Source organism: Tinamus guttatus, unplaced genomic scaffold (assembly GCF_059628265.1).
Source record: "Tinamus guttatus ecotype Peru unplaced genomic scaffold, ASM5962826v1 Tinamus_guttatus_pri_ptg000123l, whole genome shotgun sequence".
NCBI classification, from domain to species: domain Eukaryota; kingdom Metazoa; phylum Chordata; class Aves; order Tinamiformes; family Tinamidae; genus Tinamus; species Tinamus guttatus.
Window position 1 is genome coordinate 1,762,644 of NW_028288657.1, and position 24,174 is coordinate 1,786,817.

General features: G+C 52.3%; 1 protein-coding gene across 1 annotated transcript; it reads left to right on the top strand.

Annotated features, from left to right (window-relative positions):
- Positions 1 to 6,740: 6,740 nt before the first annotated feature.
- On the top strand, positions 6,741 to 23,178 carry ZMAT4 (zinc finger matrin-type 4). The gene is made up of 7 exons (XM_088521459.1): positions 6,741 to 6,790; positions 10,509 to 10,610; positions 15,596 to 15,685; positions 17,224 to 17,380; positions 19,432 to 19,650; positions 21,135 to 21,231; positions 23,130 to 23,178. Exons 2-7 carry the CDS (start codon positions 10,509 to 10,511, stop codon positions 23,143 to 23,145), a joined length of 681 nt encoding a protein of 226 aa, XP_088377585.1. The 5' UTR covers positions 6,741 to 6,790; the 3' UTR covers positions 23,146 to 23,178.
- Positions 23,179 to 24,174: the final 996 nt, after the last annotated feature.

A 24,174-nucleotide genomic window follows, 5' to 3' on the forward strand; every position in this document is an offset into this window, starting at 1 on the left:
AACGTTTCCTTTCCAGTCTAATAGGGGTTCTTTATTTCTCTGCTTTCCTTCCCATGTATCGATACTTACTTAACTAAAATTGCTGAATTACTCGATTACAATGTGATTCCCCCTTCCCTCACCCTTTATTTTTTTTTTTTATAAAGAGATGTTGTTTTCTAGCCTGCGTGGCTGCTTTGCGGGTCGCAAGGGGAGCGGGCAGACGTCCTAGCAGAGCAATGCAGCTCTCAGGTCCTTCTGATTAAAGCGGTTTCCTCGCTCATCCCATGGGAAATGGCAACGGGTGTGAGAATTTAGTAGCCCGGACAGGTCTGGTACCCTGGAGAAGGGAGCGGGGTGCTCTGTATCACAGCGCTTTTGGCCAGAATCTTGATCCCCACCATCATCATCATCACCACCTCGAGCGTGGAGGAGGTTCACGGTCCCTGGAGGGTCATTGCTTCCTCGCAGCGCTGCCTCGACATGACTTTGACCAGACTCTCGGGTCATTAACGTGGCTGCAAGATTAATAATCAAACGCTCCTCCTCCCCAGGGGAGCCGGGGCCTGTTTATGATTTCTTCACCCTTTCATAATCTTTCCCTTCGCTCGCCCTAGATGTTTATTGAATAATCCTGAAAGACCTTTTAAGCTTCCTGGGTTTAATGTTTGCTAAACAGCCTGTCACTTCCACTCCTCGTGATAATTCCCGGGCTGCCTGGGAGCCTTGGCTGCTTCCAGTCCGGTTGCTTCCATCCCTGGGCATGGAGCCGAGGGCTCCGGCCCGGAACAACAGCTTGGGCTGGGGTTGTCACCAGCAGGCTGGGAAAGCCGCGTGCCAAAGGGGCTGCTCCCATGGAGCCGGTATCCCAGCATCATTCCCAGATCTCACCCCGTTCAAACAGCCTCCGTGGGTTGACCTGGTGCCTGGGGTGGGTTGACCTGGTGCCCCCTCTCCACCCGGGCTTTTTCCTGGAGTCACTGGGATCACAGCAGCCTTTAGCCAGCAGCTCCATGGGAATGTCACCCCCGCCACCAGCGCTGACCCCGCAGTCCTCGCAGCTCTGCCCTGCAAGGTCTTTTCTCTGCTTTGCTGCAAATTGCTGATGGGAGGCGGCAGAGGCTCTTGCTGCTTCTCTTGGACTTGTCAGCGCAGAAGGACATCTGCTTGCAATTAGCAGAACGGCCCCAACGAAGCATTGCCGTGGTAGATGTTATGGGGAAATCTTTATTGATCCCCAGCTCCTTGTGTCGTGCAAAGGGATATGTGCTCTCTGTATCTATTCTACAAATCCCAGGAAGTTGGTCCTGCCAGACCCAGCCCTGGCCCAGTCCCGGTGGCCACAGCACTGACCCTTATAGAAGGTGACCCCGTAGAAACACGTCAAACGTTGGGAGATTATTAATGAGCAATTAGTTTCCGTAAGTGCTTGACCTTGGGGCTGCAGTTTCTTTTCCTCGTTTGCTGCAGTTTTGACTACACAGAGAGAGAAAAAAAATGCTTGTTCGGTTCTGCAGGACTGAGCTCAATTTCTCCCCTTTGCTCTGGTTTTTGGTAGCTGACAGTTGTTCCAAGCACAAGGCAGCAACTTTTCATTCCGAGCGCGCCCGTCCCGGCTCGTTAATCACTTCCAAATGCCTCCTCTAAGGGCTATATTGTTTCAGCATCCAGTCCCTCATTTCTTGAAATCACTGAAACAAGACTCTGCTCTCCAACATGTGCTGGGGAATGGTCCCTTTCCGCTGTATTTTTAAAATATACATGTGGTTTAATTCAACAGCAGGGCTGGAAGGACCTTTCTTTTCCATTTAATTCCAGCAGTTTTTCCCCCGTTTTTCTCTCGAGTGGCTTTGGCCAAACCGTGGGGCCACATGGAAGCTCACCTGCTCTTACAAGCTTGGCACGACGTGCTCGGAGGGGAATCGTGTGGGCTCCCCATTGCTCTGAGCAGATGTTATTGCTCTTGGTTATTGCAATCCCGCTAGCGGGTGCGAATTTGGCTTCGTCATCCCGGCAGGATAAACCCTTGGAGCGCGCAGGGCCGAGGATGGAGGAGAAGCTGAGCGAGCGCGTCGGGGAGAGCGTGTTTACACTGACCTGTCAGCTCGCAACGGCCTTGAAATAAAGCAATCCCGAAGAGGGGCCGGGAAGGAACGGGATCGGCGGAGCTCGCCGTGCAGTGGGTCTTGCTCGCATGCTGATAGAACCCAGATCCACGTTTGTTTAGGCGCAAAAAGCGCCCGGGTGGGTTAAAATAAATGTTACGAGAAGGAAACCACTTGTCACCATCTTCTTCCAGCATCTCCAGGACAAGACCAAGCGCCTTTTTGCAGGGTCGTCGGTGACATAGAGGGTGAGCCGGGTCCAGCTCTCTGCAGTGGGTCGTCTCTGCAATGCACAGACCATGCTCATTTTTGGACATCCTGGTCATTTTTAGCATTGCTTACACATTACTTTTTTTTTTCTTTTTTTCCTTTTTCTTTTTTTTTTTTTTTTAAATCCTGGTATTAGTTACTTTTAGAGCCGGCAGCCTTTTGTTTCTGTAAGGTCTCCCAGTGGAGTAATGTTATGTTTTCACTTGCATTTCCCATATATAACTCAGCATGTGAATCATATGGAGGAATGAGTTTTGGACCCCAGAGCGTGGTCCCTTGTGCCCACCATCCCCATTTGCACATCAATGGGGCGAAATCAGGGGAAAAACACATTTGCACTTGAATATCCAGCTGACATATGGGCAGGCAGCTGACGTCTCAATCCTTCGCTTTGCCCTTGCCCAGATGTGTCTGCGCGTTTTTATGTATTGCACATAAAAAAAAAGCAGAAATTGCAGCGGGTGGAACATGTTGGAATTGGTGCTTTTGGAAAACGCACGCTCTGCAGGAATGCACTAACGTCCCGCTCGCATCCAAAGGCAATTAACTCTATTTATGCTCACGAGGCTGAGTCTAAACCCAGCTTCGGAAAGCAGCTCTCTTGCATTAAAGGGCTTTATAGTCATTATGCTGAAGTATTTCCTTGGAAAACATTTTCAGTTTCTTCAACAGTTAGGATATTTATAAAATATGGCATCAATTACTCCATATTTTTCTATTCACACTGATTATCCAACCTGTAATTATACTTAAGCTGCTTATTTATATATCATGGCAGCATTAAGAAGAGCTCCGTGAAACCGATGGGAAAATACTTCCCTGGTTCTTTTTTGCTTGCTGGGATAATCGGGCTCCCAGACCAAGTCCCCTTGGCACAGGGATGCTGAAGCCCAAGGTTTTGGGGCTCTATCAGGGGCGTTTTCCCAGGAAGGACAGAAAAACTGCGGGACATAAGGGAGAAAATAACCAGCGGAGGAGCCAAGGGTTGCAAATGTGTGTAAGGGCAAGATGCTTTTCCTGAGAGGTGCAAGGAAACCAACACGTGCAGGGAAAGTCTGCTATAATAATTACACTGGCCGTGCCCATAAATTAGACTAATAAATCCCCGGAGGGCCCTAGCTTGTTTCTAAAACACTAAGAGCAAGTTGTTTTTCAAGATGTCGAGCAAAATATCTGGCCAGCGTCACCGAGAGGTGTGACAAGATGCGGAGGATGCTGCTTTCCTCACTCCATGGATGTGTGACAATAGGGAACGAGCCCAAGGGGGAGCCCGGAAAGAGCGCAGGGAAAAGCAGGAATTACTGGCGTGGCTGGGACACTTCCTATAGCGGCTCGTGATTCTCCTGGATATAAGGCACGAGAGCAGGAGAGCTTGGGGGGGCAACTGCGTGTAACTGGGGGGCGATTCCCACTGTATCCCATTGATTGGGATCAGGATGTGATTCCGCAGCCTGGGAGCGGGTTGGTGGCCGTCGCAGCCAGTGTCCACAGGGAATTTTCCCGTGTGGCTCCCTGCACCGGGGCCACGCGGGGGCGCGTGGAGCCCACGAACATTCCCAAGAACCCGCTGCCCTAGATCCTGCTTTTTTTTTTCCCTATTTTTTTCCTATTCTTTTTTCCTCCCCAAAATAACCCGAAATGCTAAAAGCGCCTTCTTTGAATGCCCCTCTTTTTAAGAGCAAAACAGAGTGTTTCCATTAGAAACCTCCACCCCTCAGGAATCTGGAATATTTTGAATTTTTCTTTTTTTGCTGGAAGAGACGGGGCAGCCTGTCCGGAGCTTTCCAGGGAAGGAAAGTTGCAACTTTGAGCCCAGTTTTGACCCCTCAGCTGCAGTAAAGAGGGAGAATTTTACCCAATAGTTGGTAAAAGCCACTGCCAAGAAAACTAAGTTGGAAATGGAAAAAAATGCTGCTGGAGTATTTTCTTTCTAGCATTATTTTTGTGATCGAGAGAGAAATTTAAAGCCCATTTGTGGAAACAAAAAATAGATTTTGGTTTGTTTTGTTTTTTGTCTTCCCCTCAAGACATCCAGAAATGACAGTGCTGTCTGCACACAGAATAAGAATAACAATAATGATAATAATAATAAGGTAATAGCAATATCATTGTGACTTTGAAGAGATCTGTTGTTAAACACAAATCAAAATTGCAGCAGGTTTTGGATATTTGCAAGTGCCTTTTCCCAGTCTCCAAAGGAATTAGACCTGTGGAAACCAACAGGATATTTGTGCCATGAGAGGGAAGAGCCTCCAAGCAGGCCCGAGGCTGCTGGATGTGCTCCGAGTCCATTGCTGGGATGTGGGATGCAAGGATACAAGGATGGATAATGCGGGATGGGGGATGCAGGATGTGCGGTGTGGGATGGGGGATGCAGGATGGGGAATGCAAGGATACAAGGATGGGTAATGTGGGATGCAGAGTGTGGGCTGGGTGAGGCAGGATGCAGGATGGGGAATGCGGGATGGGGGGTGCAGCATGGGGGATGCAAGGTGCGGAATGGAGGGGTTAAGATTGGGGAATATAGGGTGCAGGATGAGGGATGTGGGATGAGGGATATGGGGTAGGGAATGAGGGATGCAGGATGTGGGCTGTGGGATGCAAGATGGGGGATGCAGGTTGCAGGATGAGGGATGCAGGATGGAGTATGTGAGATTGGCAATGCAGGCTGTGGGAGGCAAGATTGGGAATGCAGACAGTGGGATACAGGCTGTGGGATGGGGTATGCAAGATTGGGGATGCAGGCTGCGGGATGCAGGCTGCGGGATGCAGGATGTGGGATGCAGGCTGCTGGATGCAAAACTGGGGATGCAGGCTGTGGGATGCAAGATTGAGGATGCAGGCTGTGGGATGTAGGATGCAGCATGGGGTATGCAAGACTGCGGATGCAGGCTGCGGGATGTGGGATGCAGGATGGGGTATGCAAGATGGGGATGCAGGCTGCGGGATGCAGGCTGCCGCTCTCCCGTGCCTTGGAGGCGGCAGGACCAGGCCGTCGCTCCGGCTGCGGGGCCGGCGCAGCCTTGCAGGGCGCCGCGGAGCCAATGGCAGCTGCAGGGGAGGAGCTGCGCGCGGGCAGCACCGCGGCGCACGCCGCTCCGCACAGCGGCTCCGCTTCGCCCACGGCGCCGGCCGCAGCATCCCGCGCGCTCCGCAGCATCCCGTGTGCTCTGCAGCATCCCGCGTGCATCCGCAGCATCCCGCGCGCATCTGCAGCATCTTGTGTGCATCTGCAACATCCCGCGCGCTCCGCAGCATCCCGCGCTCTCCGCATCCCGCGTTCCTGCGCGTTCGGCAGCCCGCGCGCCGGGGCGGCTGCTGCTCGGCGGGCAGCGTTGAAGCGGCGGCACCGGCGCTCCAGACCCGACCCCGGCTCTCAGGTGCTTCCATCGCGCGCTGCATGTCCCCCGCTCGCCGGCGGCACCGGCGCCATCGGGGATGCCGTGGCCGGAGCGGCTTCCCGCGGGTTTCCGCGGCGCGCGCGGGGCTGCAGCGTGCACGAGAGCTCGCGGGAATAGCAGCCTTTTCCCTCGCTGGCAAAGTTTGGGGAAGTTTCCCTGAGATGAGCTCTCCCCGCCCTGAGATGCCCCTTGCAAAGCCCTGGCTCCATTGGGAGCCTCCCAGTCCAGCATCTCCTGCATCCCCTTCCCCATGGAGCATCCCTAGCTCCAGGTTAGGCTCTTTTTGGCTTGGGCTTCCCCTGCTCTCACCCCTTAATTTTCTCTGATGGCTTCTTAGTCCCTTCGGAATCACCCTAAATAATTAATGCTTGTCCCCGTGGAGCAGTTTGCAGGTCACCCTTCACTTTAACTTTCCCGCAGGATCTGTCTACCCCAGTGCCATGTCTGTCTGCTCCCACTGTGCCGGGTTCTGAGCCACCAAAAGAGGAGAAAAAAACACCCCAAAATGCAGCAGTGAGATATATACAGTGATACTATACTTCTTCTTTCTTTCTTTCTTTTTGAGAATTATTCCTTTGCAAGGAGCAACTTGTGCCGAGTGATCTGCACCTTTTTTTTTGGATGCACCAGTTTCTGCTCGGGGTCTTTCCATCACAAGCTGGTTTTGAAGTTAGAACCCCCTGGGAATGTTGAACATGTCCCTGCAGGTCACCCGGAGTCCCCTGAGAGAGACAGGAGCTCCTGGGGCTGCCCCTAACTCAGATGCTTCAGTTTTGCTGTAATTTCCAAGCATTTTGGTGCACTGGCCCTCCGCTCGCAGCCTTTACTGGTGGCACCAGTGTTCCCTCCTGTCGCTCCTGGGGAAGCCGCAAGGTTCAGGACATTCCCAGGGAAGAGATCCTGACTTGCTCTTTAATTGCGTGAGGGTGTAATTTGTTTGTTTCCCATGACGTTCCCATTTTTCTGGATAGTTTGGTTTGTTGCATTTGCGAGCGGAAGCCGGAGGGGGATACCCGCCATAGGAAAACTTGCCAGGTGGGTGACACTCAGCAGCTTTTAGGTGTGAATTCCATGTGAGGGTTGGATGCTTTCCTGGCATTCTCTGGTTCCTCCAGGCCTCCAGCTCCCGCTGGGCATCCCAGTCCACTCTTCTGGGAAGCACTGAATGTGTGTGCATGCCTTCCCCTGAATCCTGATGTTGTAGCTCACATGAAAAGCCTTTTTTCCAGCCTTTTTTTTTTGCCTCCTGGGCCAAGGTGCTGAAGCACTCATAAACACCATTTAGTGATGGGCACACTGGTCCTCCAAAGGATGCTCCTGAGCCACTTGGCTGGTTCTGCATGGAAGCTGATGGGGAATGATAAGCCGTAATTATGCAGAGCGCCTGAGGGCATGGGATGCAGCGCAGGATGGAGCCGGCACCACTTCCAACTGTGTTTGCTGATTATTAGGGATTCATGGGAGAAAGTAGGTCCTGCATGCCCAGGATGGAAGCGGTGCCCGACGCCGGCTGCGGAGACTCCGGGTCCGGCATCTCTGCGGGAGGAAGGGTGGTTTCCATAGCGACCACGAGCATCACGGGGCGGCCGAGCGGCTCTGCCGCGGGTGACAACCGGGCACCTCGTCTGCCTGGTGTCTCCAGACCACGGTGGTGCTGCACGGTGCTGCAAGGCGCTGCACAGCTCTGCATGGTGCTGCAAGGCGCTGCACGGCGCTGCATGGTGCTGCATGGTGAGGCACGGGGCTGTATGGCAGTGCACAGCACTGCATGGTGCTGTATAGCAGTGCATGGTGCTGCATGGAAGTCCATGGTGCTGCATGGCAGTGCACGGCGCTGCATGGTGCTGCATGGCAGTACATGGTGCTGCATGGCAGTGCACGGTGCTGCATGGCTCTGCACAGTGCTGTAATCCAGTGCATGGTGCTGCATGGCAGTGCATGGTGATGCATGGCAGCACACGATGATGCACAGTCCTGCGTGGCAGTGTACGGTGCTGCACGGTGCAGAACAGTGGTTCATGGCACTGCATGGCTGTGCGCAGCACCTTGTGGTGGTGCACAGGGCTGTATGGTGGTGCATGGCACCGCATGGCACTGCATGGCATTGCACAGGGGTGTATGGTGCTGTTTGGCAGTGCATGGTGCTGCACAGCACTGCAGGGCGCTGGATGTCAGTGCACGGTGCTGCATGGCACTGCATGGCACTGCATGGCACTGCGTGGTGGTGCTCAGTGCAGGGCATGAAGCGATGCCAGCGCTGCCCCTTCCCGGCCGGCACGCGGAGCAGGCGCGTGCAGCGCTGCTCCCGCTGCCGTGCCCGTGCCGCGCACGAGCTTGCTGATTTGCAGAGCTCCAAGAAACCGTGTCAAAATGCATCAAAGGCTGAGCGCGGCGCCAGAGCAAATCGGCTCCAGAGAGGCTTTTTGGGCACGGCGGGAAAACCTTGAGGCTGACGCAGGTCACAGGACGGGGCCGGTGCGCTCCCGGTGCGCTTGTGCAGGAATCAGCCCCATCCAGTGCTCCAACATCCCGATTTCCCCATGACAAGAGCCCGGGCTTGGCATCCGTCATGCTAGCGCTTCAGCAGGCAGTATTTTGCATTCCTTCAGACGCCGTGTTGTAAGTGCAGCGACACACTTGCGAAAAGCGCATTAATCATTGGCAAAGACCTTTTATCTTTTGCCTTTTATTGCAAGACAAATGGAACAACTGAAGCAAACAGGAGGCGCTGCATGTGAAGTCGATGCACAAGCGAGTGCTGATACCAAAAGCCACAAATAATCCACGGCACGTGGAAACCAGGGAATTGAATTTGGGACTGGCTGCTCGCCCTTGGCGTGGGTGCACGTGCTCCCTTGTCACCTGCCTGCATTGCTAGTGCCTCAGCACGGAGGCTTTGGAAACTGTTAGTACTGGGAATAAACGGAATGGGGTGAATTCTTGGGAATTAATTGGTTGGAAAGGGCAGCGACTGTGACAGAAAAAGGCAAAATCTGGCAGCAGAGCAACTCTTCCATGTTTAGGAGCTGGAAGACAGGCCGCTTACCCTGGAATGACTTGAACTCATGGATTTCCCATTATTCCAGAGCTCCTTTTCCCAGTCAAAACGTGGCTTAAGCAGGAAAGGGGTTGATGCACTCGAGAGCAGCCCAGGAGTAAAAATAGCAGCAGCTCACGAGGGAGAGCTCGCGGGAAGGGAGAGCGTTGCGGCAGCGCCGGGTGGGAGCGACGGGCAGCGTCTGCCGGAGGTGCCGGCGCTTCCTCCATCCCCGCGGGAACCCGGCGGCTCCTTGGAGCGCGTCCTTGGAGCGGGCAGCCGGCTCCGAGCGCCTCCGCCGTGTCCGTAGCTGGACGGTTGTCTCTCAAATTGAACGTAACTTCGTGAGGATCTTTCCAGCTGTTGCCAAAGCCTGGCCCCATTAAGCTGATTTTCTTTGCGCTGTCGCAGCCGCTGGATGTTCGGAGGCATCGTGGCGTGAGGAGGAGGAGGAGGAGGATGGGACTGGATGTGCAGACCAAGGGCTCCGGATCCCGCCAGGGCTGGAGTCCAGCTGGCAAGGACAGTTCGCACATTAATCCTGCTGCTGCCGGAGGCCACGCTCCAAGGGGAAGGGGGACGTATAGGACAGGCTCCAGGAGGAGCAGGGAACATAGAGTGGGGCAGAACATGTATAGATTGGGCCCCCGGAGGAGCAGGGAACGTATAGACCAGGCTTCAGGAGGAGCAGGGAACACAGAGTGGTGCAGCGAATGTATGGACCAGGGACTAGGAGGAGCAGGGAACGTATAGACCAAGCTCCAGGAGGAGCAGGGAGCATATGGAGGTGCAGGGAACATATAGACCAGGCTCCAGGAGGAGCAGGAAATGCACAGAGGTGCAGGGAACATATAGACCAGGCTCCAGGAGGAGCGGGGAGTGAATAGCGGTGCAGAGCGGAGCGCTCGCCCCCGAGACGCGCCGTGTCCTCGTGCGGTGACAGCAGCGCATGACGATGCCCGAGGGCAGCACCGTGGGTGACAAACCCCCTTCCCGGACCACAACCTGCTGCTCCACATGGGACATGAGGTCCAGGCACGGGGCTGGGTAGACCTGGTGCCCATTCCCAACACCCGGAGCAGGGGACACAGGCGGGTCCAGAGCCGCTTTTTGGATTCGCTCTGGTTTTTGCTGCTCGTGCGCCGCATGCCGATGAAGGCAGCGCTACCTGCCTCTGCCCGGGGTGCTGGATTAAGATTTAATGAGATTCTTGCCTTTGCCTTGTTCCAAGCTGTTGTATTTAAGTGCCGCTTGGCTTTCATTTTATCTCCACTTTGAAGCAGTTTTGCAACATTTCTTGTACTCTTAAGCCAGTCGTGACTCTTCTAATATCTCCTAACTTATTTATTTCCACGTTGTTTTTCTTTCCAATCGATGAAATTAATGATATACAGTCGGCATCATCAGTCTGTGCTGCACTGGGGTTGGTTTGGCTGCAAATTAATAGAGACTTAAACTTGGCAGCTCTCAGGAGGTACCAGCCTCTCTTTCCCTGTTGAATTGCAAAGACTTTTCCTTTATTTATTTATTTTTAAGTCCCCTGGCTAGGAAGCTGCTTCTGGTGGTTTTGGCTCTCCCTGCATTCGGTCTCACACGTTTTGGCACTCAACACGGTGTTTATGCGAGCAAAACCGGGCGCCTGTGATGGAGCGGGTGCAAATTGAGTTTGCAGCTAACCCTCTGCTCTGTCTTTTCCTTGCATTGCTCTGCGGGCAGATGAAATCATCCGACGCCGACCAGGAGCTGTTCACCGAGAGCTATTGCAAAGTGTGCAGCGCTCAGCTGATATCGGAGTCGCAGCGCGTGGCGCACTACGAGGTAGGACCCTGCTCGCGCACGGTGCCGTCACGCTGCTCCCATCGGGTCACCCCGTTGGCCTCCAAGGTCCCTCTCTTGAAAGCCGAAGGGTATTTGGTGGCATTTGCCTCTGCAAATGATGTCGCTGGTCCAATTTGCCAAGGGATTGGCAATCTGAACATGCCGCCGAGCTGGTTTTCAAAGAAATGTAGTTAGCAAGGAGATCCATTAAGAGTTCAGCCGAACGAGCTCAAGTTTTAATATTACATGTGATGCACCGTGCTTTGTGGAGTAGGAATCACTGATTGTGCAGAGGGTAGATTAGTGTTTGTGAATGTATTTAAGCACTTAAGAAGTAGGCAAGCAATAAACAATTAGAAAGGATGTATCATTAGAGACGTGTTAGAACAGCAATTAGCAGCGCTGCATATCTTCAAAACAAAATTAAATAAATTCCTATTAAAGAGGGGGAGGAAATTACTGAAGGATACGCTGCTGTGAAGTCCTCTGAGAGAGGAGAAGCCCTGTGCGGTGCTTAACGTGGCACGGGCGCTTTGCAGCATCAATATCCAGGGGAATGCAAACTGGAATGGGGAGAGGGAAGAGGTGGTGCATTAAAACCCTCGATGGCTGCAGCTTCTGCCGTCCGAGGGCACCCTAAAGACCTTGGTGGAGATGCCAAGCTCTTGCCACAGGAGCAGGTAGAGCAACCTGCAAGCATCGGGGTGCGCAGCCAACGGCTTCTCTTCTGGGTCGGGCGCCGCGGGTATGAGCCGAATCGCTGATTCGTAGCAGATGTTTTGGAAATGTGGAAAACAACACGTTTTCTGTTGTGTATTTCTGGTGCGAGGTGTTGTGCTCATTTGTCATCCCCTGTGAAATCCCAGCAGACGGGGTTGACGCGCGGCACAATAACGCCGTTATATAACTCGCCTGGCAGTTGCATAATGCGGAGCAGAGCGTCGCAAGCCTGGAGGGACCAGGCGAGACCATCGGTCCCAGCAAACGGCCTGCTTGGACCGACACGGCCTCTCCTCTTGGCTCCAAGAGGTGGCAGATCCTCCACGCTGCAGCTGGACATCTACAGCAGCCTCTATTGCGGGCACCAAGGTGGCCCTGAGGGCCCTTGTCCAAGCCAGGGGTAGCTGGAGATGTCATGGAGAAGTGAGGGGAGCTGGAGATGCAAAGGGGAAGCCAGGGGAGATGGGGTTGCAAAAGGGAAGTCAAGGGAACTGGAGATGCAATGGGGAAGCAAAGGGAACTGGAGATGCACTGGGGAAGCCAGGAGAGCTGGAGATGCAACAGGGAAGCTGGGGCAGCTGGAGATGCAATGGGGAAGTCAAGAGCTGGAGATGCAACAGGGAAGCTGGGGCAGCTGGAGTTGCAATGGGGAAGTCAAGAGCTGGAGATGCAACAGGGAAGCAAAGGGAGCTGGAGATGCAATGGGGAAGAGCCGTGAAAGCTGCTCAGGGTTTGCACAAGGCCATTAGCCCTGGTGCAACGCGCGTTTCCTTGCACGGATCCCTGTGGGCTCGGGCAGGTCCGGATCCTCGTCACCAGGAGGGTCGGTGCACGTCGCCGCTGGGCACGTAGCCTCGAACCCTGCGGGAGCAGCTCCAGAGCCAACGTGCCACGACTGCAAATGCGGGTTGAAAACCTTCCTGCAACAGTCTCGTCTCTCTTCTGATGAGTTGGAGGCGGCTTCGAGAGACCTGAGCAAATAATTTGTAGTGAATCATTTATTAGGTGAACTTAGCCGCTTTCTCGACGCAGGCATTGGGCAAGCGGTATGCGATTTCCACACATACATTAATCATGGGAAATTATCAGAGAGTAATTTCTGCAAATACCTCCGGCTCTGACACTGTTGCAGCAGCAGTTTGCTGTAAGCATCTGTGGCAAAAGCCAAAAGACAGTTTTTTCCCTAAGATACTCATGGTGGAAGGGGTTTCCTTAGACATCCTGGCTCGCGGGCACCCTGGGATCCAGGGGATCGATGCATTTTGGGGCTGTTGGCACCAATGCAGCAAATGCACAGATGCAGCACCACTATCCCTGCAAACCCAGGCATCCCAGGGCAGTGGTCGGAGGAAAAAGGAGATCAGGACTTGCCTCTCGCAGCATCCTGCAATGTGGGCTCCTCCGTGCATGCAAAATAAGTAATTTCCATGCATTAAAATAAAGGGAATCAGTGGGTGAAGGGGGGTGTTTTTAATCTTCCCAAGCAGAAATAGTCACATCCAGGCGCTCGCTCGTCTCCCTCTCCGAATCATCAACCGCTAACTCCGCTCTCCTCCTGCTCTACTTTGCCAGGAACAAGAAATAATTCGATGCCAGTCGCGCAATATTAGGCAGCATTAGTTCCAAGGGCAAGCACGGTGGGGAAATGACAAAAGAATCAGTGTTTGCAGCATATTTTGGCTTCGGACTTGACATGCAGCGAAACATTGCTCTTATTTGGGGTGTTCTGTGCAGCTCCTGTCTGTGGTGGGGATCGTGGCTCACCCTTCCAGCCCTGCGGAGCAGGGGGATTTGGGAAGTGGGAGCAAGGGGATTGGGGATGCTGGAGCAGGAGGGATTGGGGATGCTGGAACAGGAGGGATTGGAGATGCTGGAACAGGAGGGATTTGGGATACTGGAACAGGAGGATTGGGGATGCTGGAACAGGAGGGATTGGGGATGCTGGAGCAGGAGGGATTGGAGATGCTGGAACAGGAGGATTGGAGGTTCTGGAATGGGAGGGATTGGAGGTTCTGGAACAGGAGGGATGGGGAATGCTGGAACAGGGGGACTGGGGAGGTTGGAGCAGGCAGGATTGGGAATGCTGGAGCAGAGGGATTGCGGATGCAGGAACAGGGGGATTGGGGATGCTGGAGCAGGTAGGACTGGGGATACTGGAACAGGAGGGATGGGGGAGGCTGGATCAGGAAGGACTGGGGAGGCTGGAACAGGGGGATTGGGGATGCTGGAACAGGGGGGTTTGGGGATGCTGGAACAGGAGGGACTGGGGAGGCTGGAACAGGAGGGATTTGGGATACTGTGCTGGTGCCAGTGGGATGCACATGACCTTTCCGCCGCTTTGCCTGTGCAGCACGGTGCCTGCCCTCAAAGCACAGCTCAGTGTGTCTGCATCCTCCCCTCTGCACAGAAGTGCTCGGTTCACAGCTGGTAGATAGATGCTACCATTTATTTTCGAGTTTCTCCTTGAAAAATCCCGCAGGAAAACTACCAAATATGCAAAGTCGCCGTCAGCTTCCACCTTGAGCTGCATATTCATCAGCACATTTGCTCAGTAAGCTGCTATCACACTTCCCTTCGCCATAATCTTTATTGCTTCAGGTGCTCAGTCAGTGCTATTTTGCTTTTTCATTTAAAAGGAAGAATTATGTCAGGCTTGGAGGAAGAGAGGCCCAGGCAGGAATAGTGCAGATAACCTTGTATGGAGCAGGAATGACACTTGGGGCACTTACTCTGGCAAGGGGGAGGCAGAATGTTGTTATTTTGAGGGTTTGGGGAGTTATTTTGTTTGATTTGCTGTGGTTGGAATTTGGGAGCAATAAATGGTCATGTTTTTAGGAAAAAATTGGCATGGACTCATTGTTGCTTAGGTGAACGGAGCGCCAGGTAATTGCCTTTATTTGCAAACAGAATAACGTCCTAACCAGGAATATGCTCCAAACCTGTTGTTTCCTGAGCTGGTTTCCCTCGGGTGAAAATTCAGCTGTGAGCGATCGGGGATTGCAGACACGTATCGAGGTGCCCGGCAAGTCGCCGGCATGAGCAGACACTTTTTAAAAAATTAACTCACGGAGGAAAGAAAAAAAAAAGGGGGGAAGTGAATAGAAACGAACATAAATTATAAATGAGGCTTTGCAAAAAAATTTCAAAGGGAGAAAAAGGACATTGGCACCCAGCAGCGTCTGGAATAACAGAAGGGAGTTTGTCTCCGTGACGAGCAGCGGGATCTTGACAATAGTGTTTGCTTGCTGTGTGGGCCGAGGAGGCAAAGAAATGGAGGCGTTTTCTGAAAATACGACTGTCCTCCATCTAAAAAAAAGGCAGAGGATGTTGTTATATCACAGAAGGAGGGGGAAACGGTTCGCTTTCCAGTAGGAATTTGCAAGGTTGTTAAACAGTGATTATGAAATTTGGAGATATATATATTTTGGGGGAGTTGGCGGATGTATAACTTGCAAGCGAGCGCCTGGAAGAGAGGAGCAAACTGTGAATTGCCTGATCCCGGATTGCTGCATGCTGTGGGTTTGGCCCTTCTTTGTCCCCAGCCTGCACTAATTTGGATGCCAGGTGTTAATAGCTGTTTCATTAGCAAAGCCAGTGGGCTCTGGGGGCTTCTGGTGCTCATCGCTCACTTCACTGGGGTAGAGAGCTGAGTTCTGGGTGCATTTTTTCCCTTTACACCTACAGGCAGAGTGGAGAAAACCAGGTTTTCCAAAAGCACACAGGGAGATAAGTTGGGGTAGGATATTTCATGCTATTTATCGGAGTAATTTGCTCCATCTTTTTTTTTAAAAAAATAGGTAGCATAGTCCCATTTTCGCATACAAATTGAGTTCCCTGCCAATTTAGCTCTAAGCAGGCGCCGCGGGAAGAACAACACTCTGCTACATCTTAATGGTGATTTAATTTTTTCAAAATTGCAAATCTGGGCTCCGAAATTATAATATTATGGTGCTGCTGTTCTGGGAGGCAATCAGAAATGGAAATTCAGAGGAAGCATTTGCATAAGAATAGCTGCAGCGCTGCGTCCTTCGTGGTGCATCGCCTCCCTCCCGCTGGAACCAAATCACCCTCGTCCTTTGGGTCTTCCCAGCTATGGAAAATTCCAGGCTCCTCCTGGAAAAGCAGATGTTCCCCACGTGGGTCATTCCCCCCACTTTGGCTGTGCATCTCAAGGGGTTTTGGTGTTGTGGAGGTGCAGCATAGCAGAACTTGGGTTTTGTAACTAAATTTCTTGCTTTTCTCCCCCTGTTTTGGTTTTTTTGCAGAGTCGGAAGCATGCAAGCAAAGTTCGACTCTATTACATGCTGCATCCCATAGATGGAGGCTGCCCAGCCAAAAAGCTCCGCTCTGAAAACGTGGGTATCACTTGAGCCCTTGTTTGCTCAGCTGCTTGGTGAACCGTTGATTCAGTGCTGCATGTTTTCTGCATGGCCCAGAGGTAACATTTAAATCAACATAAACACTAAGGAACTGGAAACCATTTTCCATAAACTCTATAAAAAATATTATGCTCATCAGCAGTGGTCATTGCAGCTCCTTCATGCAGTAATTCAACTAGCAAGAGGTACCCACATTGCCACATGGATTCGGAGACACCGAGGATAATATTTGCTGTTATTTGAAGCTCATAAAAATATTTGGGAAAAATATTCCCGTTATCCTTTGCTGTCAAGGAGCCTTCTGCATTGCGTGATGCATGGTTATTAGGCTGGTTGTTACCGGGTTAATTTTGGTGCCGTGAGGGTGTTTTTTGGTGTTTTATTTTGAATTCCTGGTTCAGCTGCAGGTGCCTAGGGAAGGGGACGCTGACGTTCTCAATGGCCTTTTCTTGCTGCAAAAACAGGAGCAAGCTGGAAGTAAAGAAAAAAATACTAATTAGGCAATTAATGTCCCATTAGGCACAGAAACGAGCTGTTCTCTCTGGGGACTCCTCTGGTGCTTTGTCCTACCTAGTTTTGAATATCCACTTAGGCAAGGTGGAAGCCAAGGTCTCCAGGCATGGAAAACTCCCCCATTCCATGGTATTTGTCCCCGTCAGAGCCCAGGTTCCCTCCATGCAACATGTCCCATGCGGCATTTAGGCTTGTTCCTCTCAGAGGACGCGCGGCTCTTCGGATGCTCCAAGTATGGGATGCCGTCAGCATCCATCCGGAGGGGCCGGGGATATCATTTCCCAGCTAATTGCAGGCTGCTGTCACCTCGCTGCCATCGGGCTGCTGACAGAGGACACTGGGATCAGGTTCCCATATACCCACAGGTAAATACCTGCTGTTTTTTCACTCCGCACTTATTTTTCAAGTGGTTTTGCTTTGAAGACGTGCAAGATAACAGGAGAGAATCCATCTAAAAGAAGTGTGAATTGTGCTCGGAAGAGTCATTATCGCCTCCAAGATTTCTCCCCAAAGTTTAAGTTGATTCATAGTTAACAACAGCAACAAGGAAAAAGAGATGAAAAACGGCCTTTTTTTTCCTAATGGAGCTTATTCTGGGATGCAAAGGACTCTCAGCGGGGTGTCCTCTGCGTGGTCCCTCAGCTCTCCTGGGATTTCCCAGCCTAGGGAAGGTCTCCTTCCATGGTGAGGTTTGCTGCCTAGTGCCCAGGTCTTGGTGGCAGCATCCCAGTGCGGCAGCATCCCGGCTCCATAACAGCATCCCGGCTCCATAACAGCATCCCAGCTCCGTAACAGCATCCCAGCTCCGTAACAGCATCCCAGCTCCGTAACAGCATCCGTGCTCCGCTGCAGCATCCCAGCTCCATTGGAGCATCCCAGAGCAGCACAGGAACATCTTCCCTTCTCCGGGGGAGAAACCATGGATAGAATGCAGGACCTGGGGCATGCCAGTGTCGAGGGGGTCCCATCCACTTGTATTTTTGTGTTTTTGACTCCCGCAGGGCAGTGATGGCAACTCAGTGGACAAGAACAAGTGCTGCACTCTGTGCAACATGTCCTTCACCTCGGCAGTGGTGGCTGACTCGCATTACCAAGGGAAAATCCACGCAAAAAGGCTAAAGCTCTTGCTAGGGGAGCAGCCCGCGCTCAAGGCCCCAGGTATGTGGGGGTTACCTCAATTTTCAGCCTCATTTTGCATCAATCGCCCTCTACTTTTAGCCCAGATGGGCGTCCCCGCTCCCCTCCACGGTGCTTCCAGCAGCTCGAGCCCATTAAGGCTCCAGATATAAATTTAGCCCGTGTATTTTATATCTAATGAGATGTGCATAAATCCCAGCTATAATTAAATAAGGGGGCTTGGGCTCAGCGTGTGGATGGTAGTGACGGGGCTGGGTTTTTTTTTTAGCTTTGCATGCTGTAGGGATGCAGATGCATAAAATATCACCGGTCCTTTGGTGGGATTTTGCCTTGGGAGATGCTTGTCTCTTCCCTGGGGGATTCCAGGGTGCTGTTTTCAATGGCATTTTGTTCTTTTTTGCCAAACCAAGTGTTCTCCAGGGGCCGCGATGTCGCAGCAGGGCAGCGCACGGGGTCATGGGGCTGCTCCGGGGTCAATCCCAAGGGAGAGGCAGCCGGCGCCGGGAGGTTGTTGGATTGCCCCATGTTTGCATTAGTGCTTAGGATCCAGCTCCCCTGCGACCGCAGCCTTCTGAGTCCAAAAGAGCCCTAAACTTTGGATTTTCAGGCAAACCAAGGCTGCTGGATTTAAGGTTATAGAGGACAGATTCTCCCATGCGATTCCCAGTTTGGATTCGCCTCCCACCATGCGGAAAGAGCTGTTGCCGTGGTGGCTCCTGCTGCAGTCAGAAGAGCTGCAGTTTGATCAATCCATCAGACTGAGCTTACCACTATAATCCTCCGTGTGCTTAAGTGAGCTATATATTTTATTGAGAGTCTCCTCGAGCTCGCATGATGCTTTTCCCTGGAATCTGCTGCGCCGGGTTGACCTGTTCCCCCAAGCAGCTCTGTCACCGGGAGCCCTCATGGGTCCCTCCCGCTGTCCCCAGCATCTCCTGTCACCTTGCATCCCATCACCATTCCCGGCGCCAGCTGGAAAACAAAGCACTGCTGGGAAACAATAGCTGCTGCCGACCTTCATCAAGGCGCGTGTGATCCCTGGATTTGTGTTTTCTTTAAGGACAACAGTGGATTTAAGATTGTAGAATACAGGCTCTCTCCCAAATGTGCATCCGCAGACAAGCCAGCCCTCGTCCCTGTCTCTTCCGGGGCATTTTGAGGATGCTGGATGCTCTTGCTAAGGTGGCTCAGGGCATGAGGACATTGGAGCTGGGCAGGTGACCATCCACGGTGCGTCTGGGCTGTTGCTGGTCCCTGCAATGGGCCGGGCACTTGTTCCCAGCAGAGCAGAGGTGTAGAAACACCTGGAAGTGGATAAGGCCATAGGTAACGTTGGAGGCTCCATACCATTTCCTGCAGGAAAACTAATAGCAGATTCATCCCGGGGGGCAGTCGGAGGGATTTAAGGATGTGGGAACGGAGCCCCAGGACCGGGCTCCGACATCGTGTGTTAATTATTCAAGGAGCAGCGTTTCATCTCGAAAAGGAAAAGCACATGAAAAGGAATTGCAGAACGAGGTGCGGTAATTAAGTCTCTGTGTATTTTTACAGTGTCAACTTTGCTCTCTTTTTCAACCCATTTCTCCATGGCTTTGCCATTTATAAAATGCAGACGTGGTGCTGCGGTGTTGCATAAGGACCCAGCACCCACTTTTCTTCCAAGTTTATGTGGATCAGGTTGTGAATCCAGGGGAAATGAGGCTAAGAGAAGGTCGGGTGTTCCCGACACGCCAGAGAGGAGACTGGATGCGGCGTGACTTTAGCATCAGTGGCTTTGAAATAGTCCAACTTTTCCTATTCTTTTTGAGTCAAAATAAATTGAAAAATCAGACTCCTGAGATGGGCATAAATCTCCTCCCGATCCGGGGAAGGAGATGGCTTTGCATTTGGGTTGATTCTTCATGCAAGCAATCCCCTCCATGGGCGGCATTGCGTGCTTAGCCTGCAGGGAAGCACGGCTGCCTGTGGAGCAGTTTTGCCCAGTTTTTTGCACTGCTTTTCCTATAAAACGGGAGTTTCCCAGGGGCTGCAGCTCCCGGGAAAGCAGCTCCCGTGTGGGCTCCGTTTTGCAGAGGCGGCGCTGGGCGCGCTGAAGCCGGCGGCCGTGTCGCCGCCGCCGCCGCCGCAGGCGCCGCGGGACTCGGAGCGGCACTGCCAGCTCTGCGCCGCCTGGTTCAACAACCCGCTCATGGCCCAGCAGCACTACGAGGGCAAGAAGCACAAGAAGAACGCGGCGCGCGCCGAGCTCCTGCAGCAGCTGGGCAAGACGCTGGACCTGGGCGAGCTGCGAGGTGAGCGCCGGCCCCGTGCCGAAAGCCAGGCCGTTTTCCCATCCAACGTCCCGTTTTCTTTAATTTTTCCTAAGTTAAATAGTTTTCCCCTAGGTGCTAGTGACTACGCGGGTGGTTGCGTGTTCTTGATCGCGGCTGAGCCCTGTAATGGTGATCCAGGTGCTCCGTGTGCCGCCCGGGATGAGTCACGGCGGCATCAATGATTCATGGGCCTGAGTCACGATCCGTCCTGGAAAATACACAGGGAAAAACAGCCCAGGACGGTAACAGGGAGGTGTCTGGCGCTTCAGACCACACCAGGCTCACAAGGCCCCTCACAAGGGTATCACTGTGTGGTGATAAATCACCAGGGAAGCGTTTTTCCCACTTTCACCCATTTTTACCTGCAAATCCAGATGCCTGCGCAGGGATTCTGCCCCTGAAAACCTCGGTGTCCCTCACGGCAAGGGGAACTGTCACTGTCTGGCCCAGAGCTGGGTTCATTCCTTCTCGGTTCGCAGTCTCCCTGTGCGCCACATAAATATTTTTCCGCTCGGTGCTGTCACTTTTGCTTAGCACGAAGCAATTTAGCGAGTGCTCCCCGGGAGCGCTTTGCAACGCGCTTTATCCCGAGTGACATTAATGACTTGACTTTTTAATATTTTATCTAATGGGTAGAGCAGCGCAGTGGCTTTTGCATGGGTGGGTGTCACCATTTCGGGGGGGACACCACGAGGACACAGTGGTGTCATTTGTGCAGGCAGAACATGGCATTTCCCAATGGAAACTGCTCCAGTGCTTGCTCCTGGTTTGGGCTGGTCAGGCTCCGGATGGGCTGGGTTTTGGGGAATTGTAAATTTGGGATTTGATTAGTTAATGAGTTCGTTAAACTGGAGTGCACTTGCATGTATCTCTGTGCACAGGACAGCCAGGTTTATCCCTTGATCCAGCTCGGATGCTTCTCCCACCAATGCCAGATCCAGAGCCACCATTATTCCCTGCTCCGGGCTGCTGGAAAACCCGCATGTCCCGGCCGGGCGGTCTACTCACTGCCAGTGTTTCCACCTCCCCAAGTAATTAAGATTCAATAAGGCCAGGTTAATGTGTGCTGTTAAATTAGCTGCTGAGCATTAGGACCTCGTTACCTTAATTTAAGGCATTCCTGGCTCCTAACTGCTCCGTCCTGGCTCACACTGCTGTGACCTTGGACACGCTGAATCTCTGCAGATATTCCCACCCTTTCCCAGGATATCCTGGGATAACTCTGGAAACAACCCACCAGCAGCAGGACAGGGATGAGGACAGGGATTACAGGAAATCTAAGCCAACACAAATCACAACTACTATCGTGTGTTTTGGCCAGCAAGAAAACCATCCTGGAAAAGGCCTTTCCTTTTCCCTCCTAGCTAATGAGAGTCGATCCTTTTGGAAGCAATATTCCCGAGCATTGCGGAGCGAGGAATTGCCCCAGTTTTGCACTAACGCCTCCAGGTTTTCCCTTGCAGGCCTGAAGCGCAGCTACACTTGCAGCACCTGCAACGTCACCCTGAACTCCATAGAGCAGTACCACGCTCACCTGAAGGGCTCCAAGCACCAGACCAAGTGAGCAGCGCACAAATGCATGAAATAAAGGTGGTTTATGCACCAAAAAAGCTGTCACCAAGTGCTCCGAGGGGCTGAGGAGCATGGATACCATGCAGGGAAGCAGGACCTGGATGCCAATGGATTTTCCCTGCATTGCCAGCAGCAGGGTGGGAGCGTGCTGGGATTTAAGGCTCCCCGAGGAGCAGCGTGCAGCTGAGCGCTGCCAGCACCTGCCTTAAATAACCCTCTGGCTGCAGCCTGTGAGCTGGGACCTTGTGCTTGGTCCTGTAGTTGGTGCTTTTCCCTGTGAGCATCCATGTGTGGCTGCCTGTTTGCAGGAATTCCAAGGTTTGGAATGCTTCCTGCTGAGTTTGTTTCACCAAAAGGTGGAGGAAATGGGCAAAAAAATAACTGGGAGTGTCTTGGCTGGTGTTGAATAAAAGATGTTGAGGGAGGCAGCTCTGGCTGGTCCCTGTCCCCCTGGATGATGAATATGTAAAGTGAGGTAATGTCTGTGAGCTCCCGGTGTTTTCTCCAGGGTGCGGATATCTTAAGCTCTATATTTAAAAAGGAAGGGAAAAAATGCATTAAAAAAATATCTTGCAATAAACTCAGGAATTTGGGGTTGGATGCAAAAAGGATTTGGGATAAGAAATCACAGCCCTGGTGTCCTGCGAAAGCTGCGTTCACTTGCAGAGGCCGTGCAGGGAGGGTGTCTGGGAACATCTGTAGCGGAGAGGATGTGAAACCATTAATTAGGGATTCATGGAATGCATGGCATTGGTTTGGGCAGCTTTCCTTGCTTTCCCAAAATATTTGGTGCCCGTTTTAGTCCCTTTGCTCCTCCTCCTCCGCACCGAGCGCGTGGAGCGAGCGCCTGCCGAGCCGGACCGCGGGCAGCCGGTTTCTATGGGGACCAGCAGCGTGCGAGGAGCAGCGGGAATGAGGTCACCTCATCCCCAGAACGGGAGGAAAACGGCCCCGCTGGTTCCCGCAAAGCGGCAGGATCGCCTCAAAATCACTCCCAATAAACAGCATCTAAGCACACTTGCACGTGCGTGGCTGCCCGGGAGCGTTGCTTTTTTTATTCTTATTTTTTTTTTCCGATTGCAAGCACAGATGTCCAGTTGGACTAGGGTATTTATTAGCATAAGCTGCTTTGATCTGCAGAAATGGGAACTAATCAAAATATTGCAAATTTTGTGCTTGGAGAAAAGTCACTCTTCTCCAATGATTGCATTTCCATTTTTCCTTTTTCTCTCCCTCATTCTATTTAGGAAAATTATTTTAAATATTCGAGTGGTAGCTTGTGCCTAAACTAAAATGACTTTTTTTTCTTATCTCGACAACTGCCACTTTTTTCGGTGGCAATGACATTTTCCATGCGCTTCCTGCAAGTCGCTGCCTGCTGCCTGGGTAGGGAGAAGCTTTGGCGCGCTAATAACTCCGGAGATAGATGGGAATAAAAGGTAGATGGGAGCGAGAGGCATTTTAATTTGCCCTTATTCCAGTAGCTCCAGAGAGCAGCTGAATAATTATGTGGCCTCTAACGAGCGAGCGTGTGATCCTTCCTCTCATTACAGGATTAAATCGCCTCCCTTCCTTTAGATGCAAGGGAAAATAAGGATATCTCTGATATCCCCTGTTTTGATCATAATTTGAAAGCTGCCACGGGCCCGGCATGGTCTCGGTTTGTGCTGTCTGCCGTACACATTAATTATTTTAATGTAAAGCGTAAACACGAAATTGAGGCCTATGGAAAATATACTTTTTTTCCCAAAAAAACATTGCAGTGATTTCCTATGGCTAAATTCCAAACTGTGCTGAAAACTGAGGTTGTAATTCGGGTGGGAATTTGATTTTTGCGTCTTCCTGGCGAGGCCGACCCTCACCGCTGCCTCTGGTCTCCGTTGCAGCCTGAAGAACCAGTAGCGACCCCGGAGCGGCTGGGAGAGCAGCGGGACCGCGGAGCGGAGCCGATGCTTCCCAGGACACTTCCCGCACGGATCCGTTCTTAACGTGTAACTAACCTTCGCTTTGGACAAACACGTGGATTTTTTCCTTCCTTTTTTTTTTTTTTTAATTTTCTGGTGAGTTCAGATCTTTGGATGGATATTTTTACCCTTTCAAGATCATATTTATTGAGCACAGAACCTCAAGGACGGCGGCAGCAATCCTCTAAGAGCAGCATCTGAGCAACCCTCGACCTCAGAGGCGGCGGGAACGGAAGATTTTGCGTTTTTGGACTTATTTTTAGATCTCCAAGAGCACGAGCGGCTCCGTGAGCTCCAGCCACGCTCTAATCCGCCTCCGGGATAAATAAGTGGAATCCAGGGGGTTTCCTCCCCTTTCCCAGCAGCTGGGAGGAGCAGGGATGCGCGTGGAAGGACAGACGGAGTGACCCGGCGTGGTGGATCCGGGGGAGGATGCGATTCCCGGCTCTCGATGGGGCCGAAAGAAAAACCAGGAGGACCCAAAGAGAGCGGATTGGGCTCCCGAAAAAGCACCGTGAGTTTGCGGGGAGGCCGGGCAGGGTGTTGGGGACCCACCATGGGGACAGGGCTGCCCTGGGTGGCACGCAAGGGTTTTGCTTGCTGGAAGAAAAGCAGTTTCCTTCCCCATCACAGCCTGGTTCCGTAATAAATAGTTGGGTTTTAAGCAGGTGCTGCGAGCAGAACGGACCTCACGGGGCCCCACGTTAAGTAACTGCTTTGCATGCAGACAACCTGCAACAGCGACAGCTCCCAGGGACCAAGCAGCACCTTTTTGAGGAACAATCCGGTGTTTTTATATATAGGCAGCAGCCCAGCCCTCCTAAGACCATGGCCACTTCTCTGCTTTCCCAAATAAGACTCTGACATTCCTGTGTGGAGCTTTGCCACGCTGGGCCCTCACAATAGCCTTTGTCTTGGCTGTTTTTAATCAGCGAGTGCTTTTCAATTTGCATATGAACGACAAGGG